Source organism: Adiantum capillus-veneris, chromosome 2 (genome assembly GCF_014529385.1).
Source record: "Adiantum capillus-veneris isolate H3 chromosome 2, ASM1452938v2, whole genome shotgun sequence".
NCBI classification, from domain to species: Eukaryota; Viridiplantae; Streptophyta; class Polypodiopsida; order Polypodiales; family Pteridaceae; genus Adiantum; species Adiantum capillus-veneris.
Genome location: NC_140932.1, coordinates 71,498,799 through 71,521,007, shown reverse-complemented (window position 1 = coordinate 71,521,007; position 22,209 = coordinate 71,498,799). Strand labels below are relative to the sequence as shown.

At 44.3% G+C, this 22,209-nt stretch overlaps 1 protein-coding gene across 1 annotated transcript in view; it reads right to left on the bottom strand.

The window, feature by feature from the left end:
* The window catches only part of NODGS (nodulin/glutamine synthase-like protein), a 139,257-nt gene that overhangs the window by 61,161 nt on the left and 55,887 nt on the right, over nucleotides 1-22,209 (bottom strand). Inside the window, exons 6-13 of the mRNA XM_086486314.1 lie at nucleotides 13,931-14,087; nucleotides 13,761-13,856; nucleotides 13,628-13,676; nucleotides 11,205-11,470; nucleotides 10,713-10,885; nucleotides 10,417-10,537; nucleotides 10,283-10,335; nucleotides 10,077-10,203 (exon numbers count right to left, since the gene is read on the bottom strand). Coding sequence (XP_086342440.1) covers nucleotides 10,077-10,203; nucleotides 10,283-10,335; nucleotides 10,417-10,537; nucleotides 10,713-10,885; nucleotides 11,205-11,470; nucleotides 13,628-13,676; nucleotides 13,761-13,856; nucleotides 13,931-14,087 — 1,042 coding nt within the window. The remainder of the gene's footprint in view (nucleotides 1-10,076; nucleotides 10,204-10,282; nucleotides 10,336-10,416; nucleotides 10,538-10,712; nucleotides 10,886-11,204; nucleotides 11,471-13,627; nucleotides 13,677-13,760; nucleotides 13,857-13,930; nucleotides 14,088-22,209) is intronic.

Genomic DNA, 22,209 nt, shown 5'->3' with positions numbered 1-22,209 from the left:
AAATCGAGCGCCCCCTCTTCTGCCCTTAACCTGTAATGCATCTGTGAACAAATAGATGCAAAAAGGAGAAGATTTCCATGGCTGCCAAAACCTGCGTATCGCTGAAAACGCAGCAAAACAGCCTTGTAAACACGCATTTGATACCTTCCAATGCTGAAAATGAGCTCCTTGGACCTAGGCAAAGTCATGGGAAGCTCAAAAATGGAGAGAAATGGCTGAAAATCCAAGTTAACAGCCTCCAAAACTGCTCTCAAAAGTCAGTTACGGGTTCTGTTCTCCCAGACTTGGTAAATTGACCACAAAGTGCCACTTGGCACTCATACATGCAATTTCCCCGCATTGGGCTTCCTGCTTAAAAATCTCTCAACTTGTGCATCAGTTGACTTTGCAGCAGAGTACTAAAATGTTCCCTTGGTCATACCGAAGATAATGACGCGAACACATGTCACGGCCCAGAATAGCAGTTCCCTAATTTTTAGGAGATGCTTCCGTCGGGCTCCCGCTGGTCTTCTGACCATCTATCCTCATTGGGACCGCATCCAAAAGTGCAATGTGGCCCAACTGTCGGATACTTTCTGTTGGTGATCCCACCTTGACTTTATGCCTTTATTGAGTTCACTTCCTAGTATCCACCAACTTGCTAACTGCGATGGGAGGGACCTGTATGATCTTGCTCTGAGCCTAGACATCCTCTTACCATACGGATTCCAGTGCCGACCAACTTCCCGTCTGCGGGTGAAACTACCGTTCACATTGGCCATACAATGTCCGACCATTTGCAACTTCAAAAAGAGGGTCTCAAAAATTAAACAAAAATCATTGGAAAGAAACCAACAACTAAGGTTAGCAATTGCCACGTCCTCGTGACAGCTTGTCCAGCCTTCCCTTGTGTCTCTTTTCACTCATTGAGAGCGGACAGTGCACTTAGCAGCCAGCCAATCGACGTGAGGTGGGAAAAAGCAACCTTGGTGTGAGCGCAAGGCCGCCAAGGGGTGCGCCCGCGGAAAAGAGTAGAACACAGGTAAAGAGAAGATCCTTCTCAAACGCAATTTGCAAGCGAAAGAAAACCTCAAGAACCCCAAGATCCTCAAGAACCAAGTTCCTCGTGAACTTAAGGACCAAAGATCATAGTGCATGGTCGTCACCCGAAGCGGAATGGATACTTCGCATACAGGTGATGAGCATGAGAGAGGCCACAAAGACTTTTCCCCACCGGGAGATTATTTTAACCGTCCCCCTTCGCCATGTATGCCACCAAGTGTACCAAACCCTATGGAGGCAATGGTCAAGCAGATGATGGCCATGATGGACAGACAAGAAGCAAATCGCCTTGCTAGGGACCGCGAGCAAGAAGCAAATCGCCTTGCTCAGAACCGTGAGCGCGACGAAAGAAACGCAAGACTTGCCGCAGAACAAGAAGACAATCGCCTTGCTTTAGAACGTGAGCGCGACGCACGCAAAGAACGAAAACAACAAAGAAAGGCGGACGAGGCGGCAAGAAGCGCGGCCTTGAAGGCCGATCGTACAGCTCAAAGATTGGCTTTGGAGACCGAGCGTGAAGCTCAAAGAGAGCTATGCACTCAAGAATTGCTTCGACAAGTGCTAGCCTCGAAAACCGAACCACCCAAAGATCGTGGGAGTTCCTCAAGTGGTGCAAGCCACGATGCGGATTCCAACAACCCAATCACCGAAAAGTTGACTTTCAGTAAGTATGACGATAAGATGGATGCTACGGTTATTCATTCTTGGTTGCATCAATTTAATGCTTATTTTGCGACAACTAAGAAGACAGGCAATAGCAAAGTTTTGACGGCAGCTATGTACCTTGTCGCGGTGATGCCATTAATTGGTACCACGCATGGCAAGAGCCACAGCTAGCCGCGCACCTAGAGGAAGCCGACGACTTCCCGCTCCTTTCCTTCAATTGGGCTGATTTCCAAGACAAGCTCAAGGCGCGGTTTATGCAACCTCAGTATCTTGCACGATTGAAGGACGATTGGCGCGCTCTCAAGCAAAATGGGTATGCCGGTTATGTCTTTCTCTAATCGTGTTTTGCAGCTCGGCACTCAATTACGCAAATCGGATTCGGAGCGCAAGCAAGCATTTCTTTACGGATTGGACAAGTATATCAAGTATGATGTCGAGGTACTTGATCCAATCGATCTCAACAAAGCGGTAGCGATTGCTCTCGCACACGAGATGAAGCACAACAAAGGAAATCCTAAGGAAAACAAGACTTCTCAAGGAACTCCACAGAATTCTCAGAACACTCAGAATGGTAAGAACGGTAGAATGGTAAGACTGGTAATTCTCCTAGCCCTTCTTCCTCTAATTCCTCGGAAAAGAACTCTAACAATGAATCTAAGGGTAAAGCTAAAGCACCTGCAAAACCTAAGCTAACCCCTGATGAAAAAGCTTCACAAGGAATTATAGGAGGATACATCACGGCTGAAGAACAAGTGATTTATGCTAAAGAAGGTAGATGTTTTCAATGTCACCTCAAGGGTCACATTAGGAAGGCCTGTCCTAAGACAGTCCCACCTAAGGAACCAAAGGCACCCACAGCAACCACAAGCACTATCACAAATCAACCTGCATCTTCTCATGACTCTGACACACACATTGATGAGTCTCTCATGAAGTGTTATGGTCATGTAAAGGGGCAGCGTTTTATCATATTGTTTGATCCAGGTAGTAAGCATGATGTGATTAGTCCCCCTCTTGTTAAGAGAGCCCGCCCAGAGGTTAGCCAGAAATCTCCTCTCGAAATTTCTGATTTCGCTCCTGGTATGGGAGTGCCTTGATGTGATGTTTACCGTTCAACAAGCTTCTTTTCGTAGAAAATTTTTTGTGTCTCCTCTCACAGGATGTGATATGATTTTGGGCATTAAATGGTTTCGTGAACTCAACCCTCTCATTGATTTTGAGACTAACACTCTCACTTTACATGCCAAAACTGATTCCCCCTCATCATTCGTGCTGAGGAGGGCTTGCATTCTTTGCCTCTCATCTCTCATGTGTAGGTAAAGTGTGAATTACGAAGAGGAGCACAAGCGGCATTCATCTATGCTGCTCCAGTTTCCAAGAGCATTCAAGCTCCAGCTAAGTATTCTGAGTTGTTTACGAATTTTAAACATCTCTTTTTGCAGGATGATCATCTTCCACCTCGTCTCCCACCGGAGTGGCCGAAGGACCATCGCATCGAGCTTATAGAGGGAGCGCAGCCGGTCAGTAAGGCTCCCTACCGTTTGAACAAGTCACGGATTGGTGGTGAGAGGATTCATACGTCCTAGTGTAAGTCCTTTTGTTGCCCCTATTTTGTTTGTTCGCAAGAAGGAGGGTTCGTGTTGTTTGTGTGTTGATTACAGGGCATTAAACAAGATGACCGTCAAAAACAAGTTTTCGATGCCTCGCATTGAGTATATCCTTGATAGGCTCAATGGGGCAAAGGTTTTCAGCAAGGTCGATCTCAAAAGTGGATACCATCAGGTACGGGTATTCAAAGGCGACATTTTCAAGACCGCTTTTCGCACCGAGCGAGGGCAATGGGAGTATATTGTTATGCCTTTTGGATTGACAGGTGCCGTGGGTGTTAAGCAATCATGAAACGTCTTAAGCAAGTTGGAAAGAAATGTCCTAAGTTATCTTTTCGTATGTATGGTCCATTTCAATCATCAAAAATATTAATGAGGTTTCAATGAAATTGCAGTTGCCTAACTCATGGTCAATGCACAACGTTTTTCATGTTTCTTGGTTGAAAGTGTTTCAAGGAACACCTCCAAAGGACGTTTCGAAAGAAGAAGGACCGGAGATCATCGATGAAGCTAAAGCCATGGAGCCGGAGCAAGTCTTGTTGCATCGGTTTCGCCATGGTTCGAAGAAACAAGTACGACAATATTTTTTGAAGTTCAAAGATCGAGGAACCAATGAAGCGGTGTGAGTAGACGAAGAGTTCTTCAAGGATTATCCAGAGTTGTTGGCAGACTACAAGGAAGCCATGCAGCTCGGTACCAGTACCTCAATTTAAAAAGGAGGGGATGTCACGTGACACGTCCAATCCTATGTGTCCGTGGACAAGCTACACCATAACAGGATTTCCGTCAAGTCCAGTCGGTCTAGATTAGAAGTGATCTGGCACTTTTGTGAGTCTATTCGTAGACCGTGCATGCCCAGTCACTTAGTGTAGATGCATATCCTCTGGTTGCACACTGCATAAGCATAAGCATAAGCATTTCCATCAGATTCCATCATAGTCAGTTTGGGAATTTTTCCAGTGACTTTATCCTATTTTCCCTATTTTTGACATTTTTCACTTATTAATTTAAGTGACTTCCCAACAAAAGTAGGTAGGGCAAATTGGGTAAGAAAATATATAAGCAACCCTAAGTTAGTACTCTTGGGTAGATGAGCAAGGAGCACAACAGGCCCCCCCAGGCAACAGGTACTCCCCCCTCTCTCAGCAAGACCCTCTCCAAGCAACCCTTGGCGAGCCTCCCCATTCAATCAGCGTTTTTGTAGCGCCATCCTCCCTTCCACTTGGCGTTTCCTCAAGCAAGCCATCACGACAGCGGAGCAGCCCTTAGCGTTTTTGCTATCATCTGCCACTCCCAATCTCTAGCGTTTGAAATCGCCAGCAAAGCCCTGCAGTTTTCAGCATTTGGACTGCGTTTTCAGCATTAAAATCAGCAGCAAAAACGCAGCTCTAAAACAGCAGATTCCAGCGTTTTTGACAGCGTTTTACAGCAAGGACAGCAGCGATTAATTCAGCCCTAAGACCCCTGCAGACTACAACGTTTTGGGTACAGAACTCAGCCCTAAAAACACAGCCACATCTGCGTTTTTCAGCCTTATGAAAACAGCCCCAAAGTTTGCAGATTTCAGCCCCCAATTCTCACAGATACGAACAAAGTGAGTGGATATTGTGCGTGCAAGTGTATGAGACTGAGAGAAAGAGAAAAGATAGATACGACACCCGAGAGGTTGTAAAACCCTCCTCCGAAGGCCCCACTCTCGTCGGCGAGAGTGGTCTACTTGTTGATTGCACAAAGTGGTACAATGATGATGCAATGGACTGATGCAAACTGGGACTATGCCGATGACGACGACGGCGACGACTTAGAACTAAAAGGAACCTTGAGCAAATATAGATCACTAAGCTTGAGAAAATACAACATTCATTCCGCTGCACCTTACAGGAGGGCAGCCATTATATGAGGCCAGTGTATTGTGCAAGCCGAGTGAAGCTGGTAACAGAGAGAAAATTCTCGGAAGTAGAGCTAGTGATGGCCAGTGTAATTTTTGTTGTCGACGATTTCGTCATTACTTGCTACCACGACCTTTTGTTTTCTTGATGAGTTACGCCTTTTTGCCACAGTTAATGAATGACACTAATGTGTCAAATGTGGTCAAGAAATGGGTAAATGAGCTGCAAGAGTTTGAGTTCTCTTTTTTAGTAGAAGACAGTACAAGAGCTACCCTAGCTGATTTGTTGACTTACAAGGAGAATCCCCTTATTGTTAAGGAAGAGGCGGTGAGAAAGGTAGTCGAAGAAGTGCCACAGATCAGCAATGCACATGTTTTGTTCTTTGATGACCCATACAGGAAGAGCCATGATGCGGCTTCAGGGGGCATAACACTCTACGATCCAGAGGGGGAGTTAGTATGCAAGAGAGGGTTCAAGTTGGATGCGCATAGTAACAATGAGGCTGAATATGCTACTTTGGAAGCCGGATTACACATTTGTTTGAAGCAAGGGATTAGAAGGTTGAGCATAAAAGGTGATGCCTTGTTAGTTGTGAAGCAAGTGTTGGGTGTGTGGAAGAGCAAGAACACCTCATTGAAGGAAATGTGTTTCAGAATTAAGGCCTGTTAAAAAAGTTCGAAGCATGGAGCATCAGACACATTGAGCGTGCTCTAAATGGAGAAGCACATGAAGCAACTCAAAGCATGATTGGGGAGCTATTTGTGTTGAGGACCAATTTACCTCTTTATCATGGCCGGGAAAGTTTGGCTCAAGAAGAGGAGTTTTTGCTAACAGGAATCATTCCCAGGGACATTCAGAAGTCTAAGAAGTATGGTTTTGTGCGTAGAGCATGCAGGTACAAATTGATTGGTGATGTCTTATACATGAAAGGGGCTGATCTCGTGTTGAGACGTGTACCTTAGCGGGAGGAGCTTTATAGAGTGTTGGAAGAGAATCATGAAGGTGCATGTAGCGGACATTTTGCTCTAAAGATCACCTTGCATAAGATCTTGCAAGAGGGGTATGTATGGCTTAGTTTGCACAAGGATGTTCACCATTGGTGTAGGTCTTGCAATAGGTGTCAAGCATTTACGAAAAACCATTATAGCGTTTGATGTGTTTGAAAAGTGGGGGATTGATGCAATAGGCCCGTTACCTATCACAGGCAGGGGCAAAAACTATATTTTGACTGCAGTGAACTATCTCTCTAGATGGGCAGAGGCTATAGCAGTAAAACAAATTACTGCAAAAGATGTGGCAAAATTTGTGTACGATGAAATATGTTGCAAGTTTGGGGTGCCACTAGAGTTACTTTCGGATAAGGGGCCAGGATTTAGAGCTAAACTGCTAGACTTTTTATGCGCGAAGATGAAGATTAGGCACCAGCATACCACTCCTTATTACCCACAGCGTAATGGCTTAAATGAAAGATTCAATGGTGAGTTGGTACAAATATTTTCAAAAGTGACAGAGCATCAAGGAAAGAATTGGAATTTGGAATTTCCTAGTGTATTATGGGCTTACCGTACTTCGGTGAAGACAGGTACAGGATTTACTCCATTTCATTTGGTATATGGAAAGGAAGCACTATTGCCTGTGGAAGTAGAGTTGCCTGCACTCAAGTTGCTAGAGAAGTTGCTTGGGCCGCCTAGTGATGCATTCAAAGAGAGGCTCTTACCATTACAAGAGGTTCAGCCGGATAGGATGAGTGCATTGGAGCATTATGGAGAGATGCAAGATCGAGCTTTAGAAAACTAAATGAGAAGGTCAAAAGTAAGGGTATCAAGAAGCATGACTTGGTTTTGCGCTACAACAGTAAGCTGGACAAGACATTCCAAAAGAAGTTTCAAGTTAAGTGGGGAGGCCCTTTCAAGGTAGTGAAGTGTTTTTCGAATGGTACATATTAGTTGGCTAACCTGAATGGGATTTTACATAAGTCAAGGGTAAATGGATTGCATCTTAAATTGTATCATGCTACATTGATGACGGTGGAGCAAGATGAGCTGTCTGCAGAACAAGTAATGTATGTGAGGGATGAGGAGACCTGTGATGCGGCGAGTCTCATATCTCTTTTTGCTGCTGTTGATCATGAATGATCTAGCAGGCTAGGGGATGGGCAAACTATGTTAGGAGTTTTTTGGAGCAAGGGATTGTGCATATGTACATACCCATGCATGATGCATCGAATAAAGGATTGCCCATTTTCCAGAGCCAAGTGGTTACGTGGGGCCCACATGTGTACAGGTAGGACAGCATGTACATAGTGCATCGATTTTCAGCGTCACCAGTATCAGTGTGTTTTTTCTATAATAATAGGGAGTTGGTAGCGTGTAAAACTTCTTGAGGAAGCTATCCGCGGGCCGACGACATGAGGTAAGCAGGTGCGTCAGATGGCATCTAGTGGCGTCAGGAGGTCGAATGGGGTCAATACTTGCACGTGGATAAGTACAGACACGATGTGGGTGTTTTCTTGTGATAATTATGCAAAAGGTCATCATGAGAATTGTATTTGGGGGCCACTTCACGTGGTTGCGGGATGCATTATTGGATAAACCTGAGTGCCAGGTGTGCGGATGGATGCAGCAGGGTGACAACTATGCACTGCGAGGCCACTTTTTGGCCTGTTCGAGGTCCGTTTGAGGTCAACTAAAAGGCCAAAGGTGCCCAACTAATAAAGCTAAGTGTGGGAACTGAAAAACCTGAGAGAAGACAAAAAAAACCGTGGAGAGAAGAGGAGGAACAGCCGAAACTGAGTTTTTGCTGTTTTTGGAGCCTGTTTTGTCCATAAAATGCTCATCTGAGATAAGGATTTGAGCACTTTGACATTGTAGACTGGGGTTTTGGGCCGTTCCGGACGCGATGACACTATCCATTTTGCCAAATTCCTCACTATTTTTCTGTTGTTTTGGCTGTGTAAGTTTCTCCTGTGAGCGAAGCCTCTGTTCCAATTTGTGATTGTATCTGGTATATTTCACCCATATTGTGTGAGCTATTTGCCCCATTGGTATTGGCCCAAGCTTTTTTTACTTTTTACTTTTTACTTTTTTGGGCTAGAGCCGGCAAGCCAGCAAGGAACTGCCTTTGCTTCGCGTGCACGCAAACGAGTCAAAGACAAGTTATCTTGCGGACTTGCCGACAAGGGGAAAAGCGCCTCCATGCAGTATCGTGGCATGTCAACGGGGAATGGAAGCAGGTTTCCCCCTCGGGGGAGTAAAAAGTCTTTTCATGCCATGTTAGTCAGTCCATGTTTCCTTGTTAGTCACGCCACCCGAGGGTAACGTCGGGAAACCACCAAACGAATTCAGTGATGCATTTAAGGACCAAGGCTGAGAGAGAGGGACAGACCCTTGTAACTCACAGACCGTGTTGAATCCTGCCCAGGTACTCCAGGATTTTCGCCTGGTAGAAAAAGGCCCCCGTCCAGCGGATGTCCGGTAGGACTGCCATACCCAAAGTGGACGTCGGCTCAAAGGAGGCATCCCGATCCGGCCAACCATGGTCACCAAGGCCCGCTCGGAAAGCCCCAGGACCATGTTAGGTGAGACCGCACCGTACGCAATAACTACAAGCCCTACGAGCTTCAAACACCCTCATGGGCCAGAGCATTGTAGTATCGCGGTACGGCCCCGCAGAGGAATGCTGCAACGTTATCCGCATAGGCACTCCTCAGCTGCGGTCCACAACGACCATTATGGGCCCCACGAGGGACAACCCAACCTGGCAATCGCTTTCCGCTAATCTCCCCTCCCAGGAGTAGTTGGCCCAAGCTAAATTGTATCTAAACATCAGATATTCTCCTCTTTTGAGCTGAATTTTTTGGGTGTGTGTGTGTGTGTGTATCTCTGTGTGTGGAGTGGGCAAATGGATAGTCTCTCTCCCCTCACTCTATCGGTGTGTTCCCTGTCTGGGCCAGGTGGGTTGTGTAAGCCGAGTGGTGCCCAATAGTGTGTGTGTGTGTGTGTGTATCATCCCAAGAGTGTGTGTCGGGTGATTATAGAGGCGTGTGTGTTTCCATCCCGCTCACAACGTCGAAAGTGCTGGCGAGACCAGCCAAGCAGGATCGGAAGTGGGCCCTGCAGGGGACAGTAAGTAGGCGGCAGGGCAGCGGGCGTAGGCAGTGGGCAGGTAGGGGGGGAGGGCGGGAGAAGGGGGGAGCGTGATGGCAAGGAGGGAAGGAGCAGCAGCGAGCGCGTTCAAGATCCCATCATTTTGGTTTTTACTTTGCTTCATTCTTATTTTGTACCCAGACAGTGTGTTAGATCCACCAAGATTGTATGAGGTTGGTCTCATAGGTCATTTTGGCCTTTTGAAGACGTTTAATATAACATTTCATTTCTACCGGCTACTGGTCTCTGTCTATGATTGTGGAGGTATGATTAGATGCTGATTTTGAAGTATCATAGATGGAGGTTCAGTGTTCTTTCTGAGCACCTCTAGAGGAGATGCCAATACGTCCCAATCACGCAAAGACACATCTTCCCATGAGAGAGAAACCCAAGTGAAAGAGAGGTTTACAGTAATATCTTGAATTTTTTTATTATGGATGTGCTTTTAGATAGGTTCTTAATAGCCTTCACCTTCAATATTGCCTTTCATCTCTCTCATCTGATAGAGATATTCCATTACATGTACTGTTTTGGGTCTCATAGGCCACGTTGGCCTCTTAGAGGGCTAATTCCCACATACATATGTACTAAAACACAACTCTTCTAATAGACCTATGTATTATAAACAAAAGAAATTTCTTAGATGCCTCCAGGCTGATTTACAAAACACAACTGAAACCTTTTGTTTACAAGAATCCAGACATAAAGTGCAACTTATGAAAAGACACCTGCTCAATGTTGACACCCATTGCAGTTAGGGCCTTTGAAACCTCAAAAAGCATGTCAGAAGCAGCATCAAAGCTTGCAGAGCTACAGTATGGTGAAGTGTCCAAGCCAACCCATTTCTGCTTGGTCCTGTCAAAAATCACATTCTGAATTAGACTTAGTCAATGCAACAATGTAAATTTTCCGAGTAACATTAGCCCCAACTTACTCAGAATCTCGTTTCAGTATATAAAACTCACTTTCAAAGCCTGCCTTCATCACCTATGTCAGCAAACATGAAATGTATCCATATCTCTTTTACACAAAACAATTCTGCATAATCATAACGCAAGCACCTATTACCAGGCCAAACTCCTCTAGTAGACTTTTAGATAAACGTTTCAAGGTTGATCGAGGGCAGTATTCCCAAGGAGAGCCAGGAGTAATGTGCATATCCACTAAAACCAACTCCTCTTCTTTAGACCTACGTATTATAAACAAAAGCAAACATAAGTCTGCAAACATTAGTCATACCTCGTAGATTTTCCCCATAAAAATTCTTGAATCGGTAATATGTATTGCAAGTAGAAGCTCCAAAGATTAAATTGACTAACAAAGCAGTATGTCACGAAACTCTTGAATCAGTGAGAGAATAATACCAAGGTATGACCCATTTGCTTCTTAAATCAGGCAGAAGTCTGATTTCACCCACTGCGTTCAAGCCACAACCTTTTGCTGGACCATCAACATGTGAGGACATTCCCATGCAGCATTTTGCTAGACCAACACCATGGAGCTTTGTAACCTTTTCAAATCTCTCCTTGGGGACAACCTGTATTAAAACACAAAACCTGACATTTACATTTAATAATAAACACTTCCACATGCACTAGCATTGGACAATCATGGAAGGTAAAAGGGATGTCCCTATTCGATTACAAGCTCTTCATGAGTCACTACAAGTGCATTACAATTGTGTGCAGATATGCTGTTAAGTTAGCAAGTAACTAAAATTCTTGATACCATTGAATGGAAAATCACAATTAAGGGCTAGATGTACGCTCTCCCAGAAGACAACATCGTTGCATATTCATGACATTAAAATGCTCAAGTCATAACTGAGTATAGATAAGGGGTTCAAGTGGACTTACTCTGCACCTTCTTTGTCCCGAGCCATCTGACCACAGGAGACGCACATGCTTGACCTCCTTTCGAGTATCACAAAGAAGCCTAGAATAACAATCCTCTGATAATTGCTTAATGGGATTTTCTGGAGGTTCACTCAACCGATAAAGGCTCATAGAATTGGCCCCTAGAATGTCAGATGCGGCTGTAAGTGCCTCATCCAAGGATAGATCTCCATTGGCACAAGCCTCTCCAAGAACATTTACAAGAGTCTCACGTGCCCATTTGATCCCTTCAGTTTCAAAGATTCACAAACAAATCCTTAATGAGACTAAATTAGATCCTCAGCACAAATTATAAAGCATTGGCAGAATTCCATGAAAGGCACAGACTCTCCATTTCTTCATCCCCCCCCCCCCACCCACCACCACCCCCGCCCCCCCCCCCCCCCCCCCCCCCCCCCCAAAAAAATATATATATATATATAAAATGTATATTTGATATGGTATGTATTTATGCATCTATTCATTGCTATTTTTTGTGTGCATGCACGGTTGTGCATTGCATATATATATAGTCAAAAAGTCTAAAATTAAGACTTGAAGAGGGGCTAAAACACTTTCACAAGACACAAAATCAAAGATACACATGAAACAAAACACCTCTTTTTCCTCTATTATCAGTTCACTATGTGGTTTTCCCTCTTTATGTATGACACAAAAAAGGAAAGGATATAACATTTTTATCATTTATAGATTATGCTCGCCGTTTGTAGATGTTAACAAGAGGTACCACCGCAGATTCCACAACTGCTTTTTCCTTCAATGCTGATGACGGAGATGATGAGCTGCACAGTCCACATTGGCGTGGTGATCGTGGGGATATTATTGTTTGTACTCTCAAATCATGGACCAATTTATTCTTAATTACGACTTATTTATTTTGCATAAACATGTGAACACACTTTCTTTTGTTATATATACACATAAATGTAATATATGCACATACACACTTACTAGAGGGAACCCTCAAAGTGAGGAAAAACCCGCGACTTTTAATGTACAATGAGCAAGCCATAACTTAGCTCCCAATGAGGGCCAAGATGCTGTGCAGCTACTTGGCAAAATGAAAGAAAATGCACAGTTTATCAGACGGATGAACAAAACAGCGAAAGGGACCCATCCCTAAAGAAACATACAAATCCTGATTTTGGAAATAGTCCGCAAAGTCAAGGTCAAGACCCGTGTGAAAAAAAGAACGCATCTGGTGAAGGGCGAGAAATGGTACCAAACATGCAAAACCATTTGCCAAAGTGCCCAATGGGAAATTTCACATTAAGGCATCATGAGACATTAAAAAAGAGACTCCGAGAATATAGGCAAAACTACAGCAAATGAATATGGATCTCTACTAAATGCCGACACCACTGACAACACCCCTCCACAATCCAATGATTTAGGAGCACACTGCCAACAGGAAGTGCATCACCACGACATCTCTGCAGGAACCCCCTTTCCTAGGAGGAAGGTGACTTTTCATGGGCTGCCCATACACTTCAATCAGTTATGCATATCCAAAGAACATTGCATAATTCTGATACAAAAGGTCTTGGTTGTAGCCTGGCTTAAATTTGCGAAGTCATTATAAGAAAAAAAGTAGGTGACAAAAATGCCAATCAGCCATTCTTTCATGAAAATCAAGAGAAATAGACCCAATCGACTGAATCATGTCACAAAGTTTATGTCAAACTAATTGAAAATGACACCAAAGCAGTAAGTTTCTATCAAATCCATAGGTGATGGGCACAAAACTCATAAATTGAGTCCCTATCACTCTCCAAAGAGAAGAACAAGAGCTATGAAAGCCCTACTAGTGCCCAAGAGTAGGTGCAGGTTTGAGTAGAGTTAGTTTCTAATTAACTAGCACTAATCTTACAAGACCACAGAGTTTAATTTCTCTCACATTCCAAAGGTGTATGTGTATCTGTATTGTATATCTATGTACACAAATATGTGTAGTACACAAGTGTACGAATAATAGACTTGTACTTAATTATTTCTTTGAATAAAATTATTTTACTTATTAAAGTTTACTTTGTTTGCTTCTCACTTTCATTACTCATTTACTGTTTCTTCAGTTTACTTTGTTTGCTTCTCTCTTTCATTACTCATTTACTGTTTCTTTAAGTGTCACACATTTCAGGTTGTACACTTAGGTGCTCTTATTCAATTTGTACACAAAATGCTTAGTACATCGTAATTTGACAACCAAAGTACCAGTTACACAAGATTTCATGGGTATTTTGTGTTTTGAAAGCACTGAATAATTTCATTTCTTAGGTGTATACATATGATTTCATGGCTTTATTTTTCTCACTTTCAAATCCCCACCTTTCCTCCTTATACAACAGTATTCAGGTTGGTAAACACTAGAGAGTTCGAGAACATACCAAGGAAAAAGGTTTCTGGAAATGCATAACCATCAGTGCTGAACATTACCTAACAGATCAAAGAAAAAACATTTGGCTTCAAAGCCAAAAAACAATCATGAATTTAAAATTACTCCCAAGTTGCTCTGAAGACCTTGTTTAATGGTGCCAGCTCCAACAGTTCACTGACTGCAGAATGCATACCCTTGACGCTTAATTTAGGTATAGCTAACCCAAAATCTAAATACACCTGACAAGAAAATCCGTCTCCTCAATCTCATCGTATGTTCAAGGAAGCCACTAATAACCAGTGTAGAGCATTACCTGAAGATAAACGCTTGATAAATAGGAAGCCTCTTTTGAGAATGGGTATGATGCATGCAACAAAACCAGGCGACTTTTTGCAAACCGCTTGTCCTCTAAAACTCCACGCAGGTGCAGAGGGTTTGCTAAACTTAAATCCAAGTCCTTGTCTCCAAATCTGGATAAGAACAGGTGTAATGCTTATAAACGACCACTACCATGAGAGAGAAACTGTGCTTTCAGCAGCTGTCTTACAAATTTTTCGGACACTGAATTGTACAAGCTTTGGTAAAAGAATGAAACTAATGTGCTGAGTTGTTTTATTCACTGAATTCATTGAGCATAAATAGTCCAGAATTTGTGGGCACGTGAGCATGTGCGAACACCTTGGGGGACTTTGAAGCTCAAGGGCACACAACATATGGCTGTATTTTTTTGATCTTAGAATTAACAAGGAGAATTTAGCCCTGACTATTTGGGTGTATATACAAGGCATGGACGGAAAAATTGTTTAATTGGTGTGAATGTACAAAAGATATCTTAGCTCCAGAGTGTTCGTCATATTTACAATGCATGGAGAGACAGACCTACTAACAAACAAGTTAAAAATGCATTTGTTCTAATATCATGTGTCGTAGGCCGTACTGGCCTTTTAGAGACCTTCATACTCAGAAGACCAGTGAGTATGGTATGCATCAAAACCAAGATGGTTGCAGGACTATGGGTATGCCATAGATAGACTACCTCCCCTCAGTATATGACTTGAGCACCCCATATATCTCCCTTCCACAGTGACATATGCACCATGGCAAGACGCTAGCTTGGACAAACAAAGACACACAGAGTACATGGGTGGCACCAGCACAGCCTCTGCCACCAAAATGGCCTGTTGCGGGGAACAGTCTCTTCTATTGCACCGCTCAAGATCTCCTTGCACCCTGTACAAATTAAGGCGGATAGCTCGACGCATTCCAAAAAAGGGAAGGATTTGCAAACTATGCAGAAACTTGAAAGGAGGTAGAGATATATTCCGCTGTGCTTGTTACAATAAAATATACCAGCCCGCTATCCCTCTTTTATATGGTAGGACTTCCTGGTATTTTCCTTCTTCCAAAGCGCCAAAGAGAAGTCCTCCTTGCTGAGATTTAGCCTCCTAGAGCTCGTTCTCTCGAGTCCGTGACACTGACTTTTGATTAGCGATGGCTAGGTTCGTTCTTGGTTGAGATATATCTGCAGACCAGGAGTAGAGCATGTGTCAGGACATCACAGAGGCAGTACCAACTGAGTGGCTCACACCTCTCGAGTCAGCAGCACCTAGATGGATAGGGGCCTTCATGCGACTGGAGGTCCTCATCGAAGTTCAGGCTTGTTCAGAGACTGTACCTTCCCTGTTTTTCGAGCTACAGGGTGAGGGTCGTTTACAACGAGTTTCAATTGAGGCCCCACAGGTTGCGGAGTGCTGCTTTCAAAGGATCCGAGTTGTAGGCATCTGTGGGAGAACTTGTGTCATAGATCCTGACCCAATAGCTCTTGAGACTGGCCACTGGAGGCTGTGGGCTGTCCACTAGCACGAGTGCAGTGGGATCCTAGAGAGTGGTTTTGGCGGGACCCTTTCGCCTCAGCCGACCATCTAGGTGTCCCTTTCTTCCAGTACACTGTTCGACTGGGACGTCACATACTGGCAGCATGGAGAGAGGCTCGTCCTGCTAGAGCACCTCATTGGCAGGAGGAGGGTCTTGTAGCAAGCTACAGTGTCACTTTCACAGGACACACAGTTAGTACAATTGGTCTGTTCTGGTTCACACTGGACAGACTTTGGGCTAGGCAGCAACACGTGGCAAGGATACGACGGTGGTTCTAGTGGACATCATGGCCAGGTCACCATCACTACTCAGTCTGGAGATAGACTTAGATAGCTGACATTTATGAGCCATTGGTGGCTCTTTATGGTGGGACATGAGTAGTAGTTGTTGGGTCATAAAGATCATCTTCTTCATATAATGGTCCAGCGTCGTCGTCTAGAGTAGCGAGTCTATACACAGCACGTATACACCATCCTTGCACATCTGAGCCTCGACACCACCATTGTACCTGTGAGTTCTCGACGGGATCTGAGTGTGCTGCCCACGCCAGAGTCTGTATTGGTTCTTTGAGATAGTCGAGTCATATGTTCTGATCTGCTCTTGTGTCTCTGTGTGATCAGTTGTTATCTACTGTTCCTTTGTTTTCAGTTGTTTGAGTGAGATTGTCACGCACGTAGCATTGAGGAGCACCCACTGTAGAGAGCACAACACACTATCTGCGCTACAGGTCTCACAGCTGAGTTCTTGTCAGCTTTTTGGGCAAGGTTGTGGGACGCCAGACAGTCACGGCGAGTCACTTTGTTCCAATGGCTGGTTGCACATAGAGCTATAGCAGTGGGGAGCTGGCTTGTACATAGTGGTCTCTCGGCAGCATGTGCAACTTGTGGCCATCTTGTGGAGAGTCACCGTCATTGTCTTTGGGACTTCATTGTCTTTGGGACTGTCCTATGGCACATCACGTTTGGCTTCGTGTCCTTCGGCTGATGCCAGCTCTTTCCACAGCACGACAGTACACTTGGGGGCAGCTGCTTGGTCCACTCTCACGGGCCCCGCACTACAGTTTGAGCTATCCTCCACCAGCAGGATGATAGTGATCCAGGGGGATCGACCTACACTCCAACCTGCTACTACAGAGCTTACTCCTCAGGAGTGGTGCAGTGAGAGAGAGGAGTGTTGGGAGCTCATTTGCGGCCTGACACTCTACTTCATATGGTGGGCCCACTGCTTCCGCATCTTCGAGACTCGCCATGTACCACCAGTAGAGACAGTTCGAGATCTTTGGCTAGAGCTGATCCATACTCTCAGAAGACAGTTCGAGAGACTCCAAGGCAGCTCCGACGCATGTGGGAGCGTAGAGAGGCTTTCCTTCAACTCTGGCGCCCCTAAGCCTTTCTTCACCATGGTCCAGGGTGGGCTTAGATGGCACTACCGTCCACCTATGTGGCTTTTCCCTCCTCCCATCTCTTGATTTAGCCTCATTGTGTTTTTTCATTGGGAGAGTCTCCCCTTATGATTGCTGTAGACCTCTCTAGTAGAGGTAGTTGTAGCCCTATGGGCAATTTCATTAACTAATAGAAGGATCTTTTTCTCGGAAAAAAAAAAAAGAGAAAGGGTGCACTTAATAGGGTGGTTCAAATTAGGAATAATTTAGGGGCTGGGCGGCCATTTTGAAATCATTAAAATTGGAGCTATGTATACGCTGCTGCTGGAATAGATCGTAAAACAGCCAGTGTAAACAGTTGCCGAAGGGGTGCAGCGCATGAGATTTCAGCAGCGAATTGCACAAAGGGGTGTGTGCAAGGGACAAGGGGTGACCTTTCACGAAGAGGCATGCCCATTGATGTGCAACAGTCAGCGAAGGTATTTAGCCGCCAGCACACAGAGAGCCACACCAGCAGATAGATATTCCTATATACAAAAGGGTGAGGTGCTGCCCTTTCACATGGAGAGGTGCGAGCACAACGGGGAAGAGGTGGCCGCCTGCTGGAGTTCAGTAACCTCTCGCATGAAGGGGTGAGAGCACACGGGTGCGAAGGGGCACAACCCGATGGAGGGGCACACGAAGGAGTCACTAGCAGAGGGTTTCCAAAAATTCACCGGGTACGCCACAAACACATCTGTGTTTCTGTCCTGTATTTATGTAATTGGAACAAAAAAATTCATGTTACCTCATGCTCGCATATGTGTGCGTGTACCACCTTTCTTTTGCTTCCATGCAACTCCGGGAGAGGAGGGAGAGGGTAGCAGTGAGGGTGAGAGGCTCACAACCTTTGAGTCCCCGGATTTTTTTTTTGCTCCAATACCACTATAAGGATTCTAGTTACTTATCCTTAATTAAGTACTTAAACTCATGATTAAGACTTAAGAAACTTAAACTTGACTTAGAGACAAGACTCAGAAGACTCTTTGTTTGATTGATGAATGCGTTCTGAAATTGTTACAAGAGGTCTCTTATATAGAAACTAAAGAGACACATGTGAATAGGTGTGGCTCATCATGAAGAGACACATCCTTTAGGCGAATAGGCATGTCTTTAGGCAAATCAACACATCCATTCGACGAAGAGCCGCAACCATTGGTTGAAGGGGCATGACTAGTCATCGAAAGAGTGGTTGTTGGCGAAGAGGCATGACTTTAGAGCGAAGGGTTGTGACCATTCGAGAACAGGGGTCCTCCTGAGTTAGTCACACTCCACATCTGCATCTGTAATGAATCAAGAAGAGTGTATAATGTAATAACAAGTCAAAATTGTGACATTGGATGCAAGTGTTACACGCTTTTTCTATCATGATCGCGTCCCCTTCATATCGATTCTCATTCTCATCTGAATAGTAAATCCTAATACCTCTTGTGTGCACTGTGTAGATCAGAGTACTTCAACTTTCAAGACTATGCGGACGAGGATTGGAGAGTATGGGGCACGCTCTGTGGACGAGGATTGAAGAGTATGTGCCATCCTCTTCCGAGGCCCTCCGCACTACTCTACTCGATAGAGAGAAGACCATTGTGGAGATTGCAACCCTCAACATGAAGAGGCAATGGACGAAGTATGGCGTGACCCTCATTGCAGATGGATGGAGCGACACTAGGGGATGTCCATTCATGGCATTGTTGCCTATTCCAAAGGGGAGATGTATTTTGTCCACTCCCATGACGCCACGGAAACAGGAAATCAGTGGATGTCCTTGCGGGAGAGTGGGCCTCCGCCATAGAGACCATTGGGGCGGATCTTGTGACAGTGCTAGTCACCGATGGGGAGGCATCAAACAAGGTAGCTAGAGCTATTTTAGAAGGCATTTATCCTCACATCACGATGTCCTTTTGCATGGCACATTGTCTTAATAACCTCCTAAAGGATTTCGGAAAACTACCTTGGATAGAGCCTCTCATTGCATCTATGTCCAAAGTGGTTTCTTTCACCAACAACCAAAATGTAACAAACTTAGACACCCCAAGTCAAGATTCTACCGCGACACAACAGAGATTCACTTCAAAACAGTTCATAAAGACGACACGGCCCGGAGTAGTTCCGTGCAAAGAGGTATTGGTCCCAAAGACTGGCACCCCTTTTGGTATTTCTTTTTATATTAATCTGTGTGCAAAGTACAAAGAGAGCCCACGGGTGCTCACTCTCAGACTCTACGTCCAGATGCTCTGAACAGTGAGTCCCTGTGGACTTATTTATTCTTACAAGGGATGCCCCAAAAGCTTTTAAAATTAAAAGCAAAAGTTTCCAAAAGCAACTAGTCTTCCAAAACTGCCAAAGCAGTCAACGTAATTTTTGGCAGATTCGTACAGCAGTCAGTGCGATTCGCGGAGATCCGTACAATTAGCGTAATTTGCGGAATCGTACACCAACCACGTCAGCATCTGCTTAGCTTTATTTTCTTGTGTCCCCGGGGTCCCTTCATCACTTGGCTATAAGTTGGGACAACTTATAGGGTTGCCACGTCGCCAGTTTGTGACATACCCCCCTCTTAAAAGAATTGTAATCGCCCTCGATTACGTCTACAAAACAAACAGAGGCCAGTAGACACTGATTGTTAGTGTCAACGTACTTGACACAACACATCTAGCACTTGTACAAATCGACAGTCACATCACCGGACATCACTTGACATCACATGACAAATCACATACAAATTCATTCCAAATCTCATACCATGATTAATCAGTAATGTATTTAGTAATCGCATCTAGATCCAGTCAGGACCTCATAGATGCCCCATTAACTAATCCTTATTGCAATCATGTCTATGGAGATTTATGAGACCGAAATGCTGCAGTCATTTCGTCTTTCAGTTCCTGCATTCAGACAAGTCAAGTACAAATCAATCGTTTTTATTTTTGGGAATTCCAATTCATAAAGTCAATCAGCAGAATACTATTCAACCCTTTAGTATCTCTGAAACCCAAAGGGATATGACTATTCAAAATCGGGGTAATCCGTTGACAAAGGAGCGGAGTGACTCCCCTCTTGTGCAAGCCCGATGCACTAGGTTCACCCATGCTGAAATCGGGGTTCTCTTGGAGTAGACTATGCTAAATCGAATGCTTCAAGGGAAAGTTCCAAAATCTGAGGAGTATCTGCTAGGTCCTCCTCCTCCATCCATTTCACATCCAATGCAGGATAGTTCTTGAATTTAACCAAGAACCGCCTAATCACTTTACCTTTAATCTTTCTATCCTTGTGTGTCAATATCTGTTCTAGAACGAGTATCTCCTCGCTTTCCTCCACTTCGGATTGCTCATCTGGCTCCCCATCATCAGGCACATCGCCTTTAAAAGGCTTCAATAGACTCACATGAAAAGCATTGTGAATCTTCCAAGTATCGGGCAGCTTCAATCTAAAGGAGACATCATTTATCTTTTCTTTTATTTGGAAAGGGCCATAGTATCTCATGCTAAGCTTTGGAAAGAGCCGCTCCTTTCCCTTTTTCTTTCTTAGGCGTGCCTTCTCAAAACGTAAGAGAACCCAATCGTCTTCCTTTAATTTCAAATCACGACGGTGTCGATTTGTTGCCTTCTTGTGTCTTTCTTGAGATTTCGCTAAAGCCTCCCGGACCTTGGCAAAAGCAGCGTCCAAGTCCCTTATGTACTGGTCGGCTTCAAAAATCTTATCTTTCGTGCTAAGGGTGTAACCTTCGGAGCACCTTCAATGATCTCAAATGGCACCTTTCCCGTCGAAGAGTGGATCGTGTTATTGTAGGCAAATTCCACCAAGGGCAAATTTTTTTCCCATTGAGTCTTTTGATAAAAAAAATAAGACTTCAATAAATCCGGTATGACTGAATTTGCAATCTCAAATTGCCATTTTGTCTGCGGGTGGAATGATGACGAGAACTACTGTGTGCCAATGTTCTCCCAAATAGCATTCCAAAACAAACTCGTGAAGCCGGGATCTCTGTCAAAGACGATTATCAGGCATCCCATGTAATCTGAAAATCTATGCAATGAACAGTCTTGCTAAATGATCTGGCTTGACTGTTTTCTTCACTACAATGAAGTGAGCTTGCTTGCTAAATCTGTCGATGACAGTCCAAATGCCATCATGCCCACTCTGCGTCTTCGGGAGATCAAAAATGAAATCCATAGCAATACTTTCCCAGGGGCGAGTGCAAATGGGTAAAGGCTCTAACAATCCCTGTGCTTTATGTCTGTCAAACTTGACCTTTTGGCATACCAAGCAAGAGCGTACAAAGTCGTCCACATCCTTGGACACTGGCATTCAATTAGAACCTTTTCCCTCAACAGCAGTGTAACACAACATCGTTTTCTTCATCAAGTAGCCATCCTGTATAGAATATCCCGCTACTGACTCCCCATTCTGTATTCGAGTGAACATCAGAAAAATCTAGATCTGTGGCCTGGGTTCGTCTGTACTTCTGCTGCTGAGACGATGTGTCCCAAAAAGTGTATCCCCAACAAGAAAAATTTACTCTTTCTGGCATTGATAACTAACTTGTGATCTCGCAATGCCCGAAAGACCTGTAGCAGATGGTGTCTATGTTCTGCTTCATCCTCGGAGAAGACTATAATGTCATCAAAGAAAGTGCCGACAAATGATCTATACTCTCTGAAAATCCTATCCATCATTCGGTTGAAAGTCGCTAGAGCATTGGTGAGGCCAAAAGGCATCACCAAAAATTTATACAAACCGAAGCTCGTCCAAAAGGCCATCTTGTAGACATCTCCCGACGCGATTCTGATATGATGATATCCGCTTTTCAAATCAATCCTGCTGAAACAAGAGGATCCTTGTAGTCGGTTAAGAATATCATCGATCCTTGGAGTCGGAAATCTGTTCTTGATGGTGATTTTATTGAGAGCTCTGTAAACAATGCACATTCTCTAAGATCCGTCTTTCTTTAAAACCAACAACATCGGAGAGCAGTAGGGTGAACTACTCGACTGGATAAGACCCTTTTCCAGAAGGTCTTTCATTGGACGAGATGGTGGCAACTCGCCTGGTAGGCCCTCAAAGAAGCAATCGGCATGAGTGTGAAGAAAATCTTGGCGTTCGTTTTCAAGTTCAGACATGTTCGTTCTGTGTTCATCATTTAACTCTTTCAAGTAGATCAAGTAAACAAAGACTGGATTTCATTAATTTGGAAATGGCCGAGCCGATACAATAGGAACAGACTCGCCCTTCAGTTTTACATCAAGTACAATTTTTCGGCCCTTTTCATTTGTCAAAGTCGCTTTCTTTGCCCGATA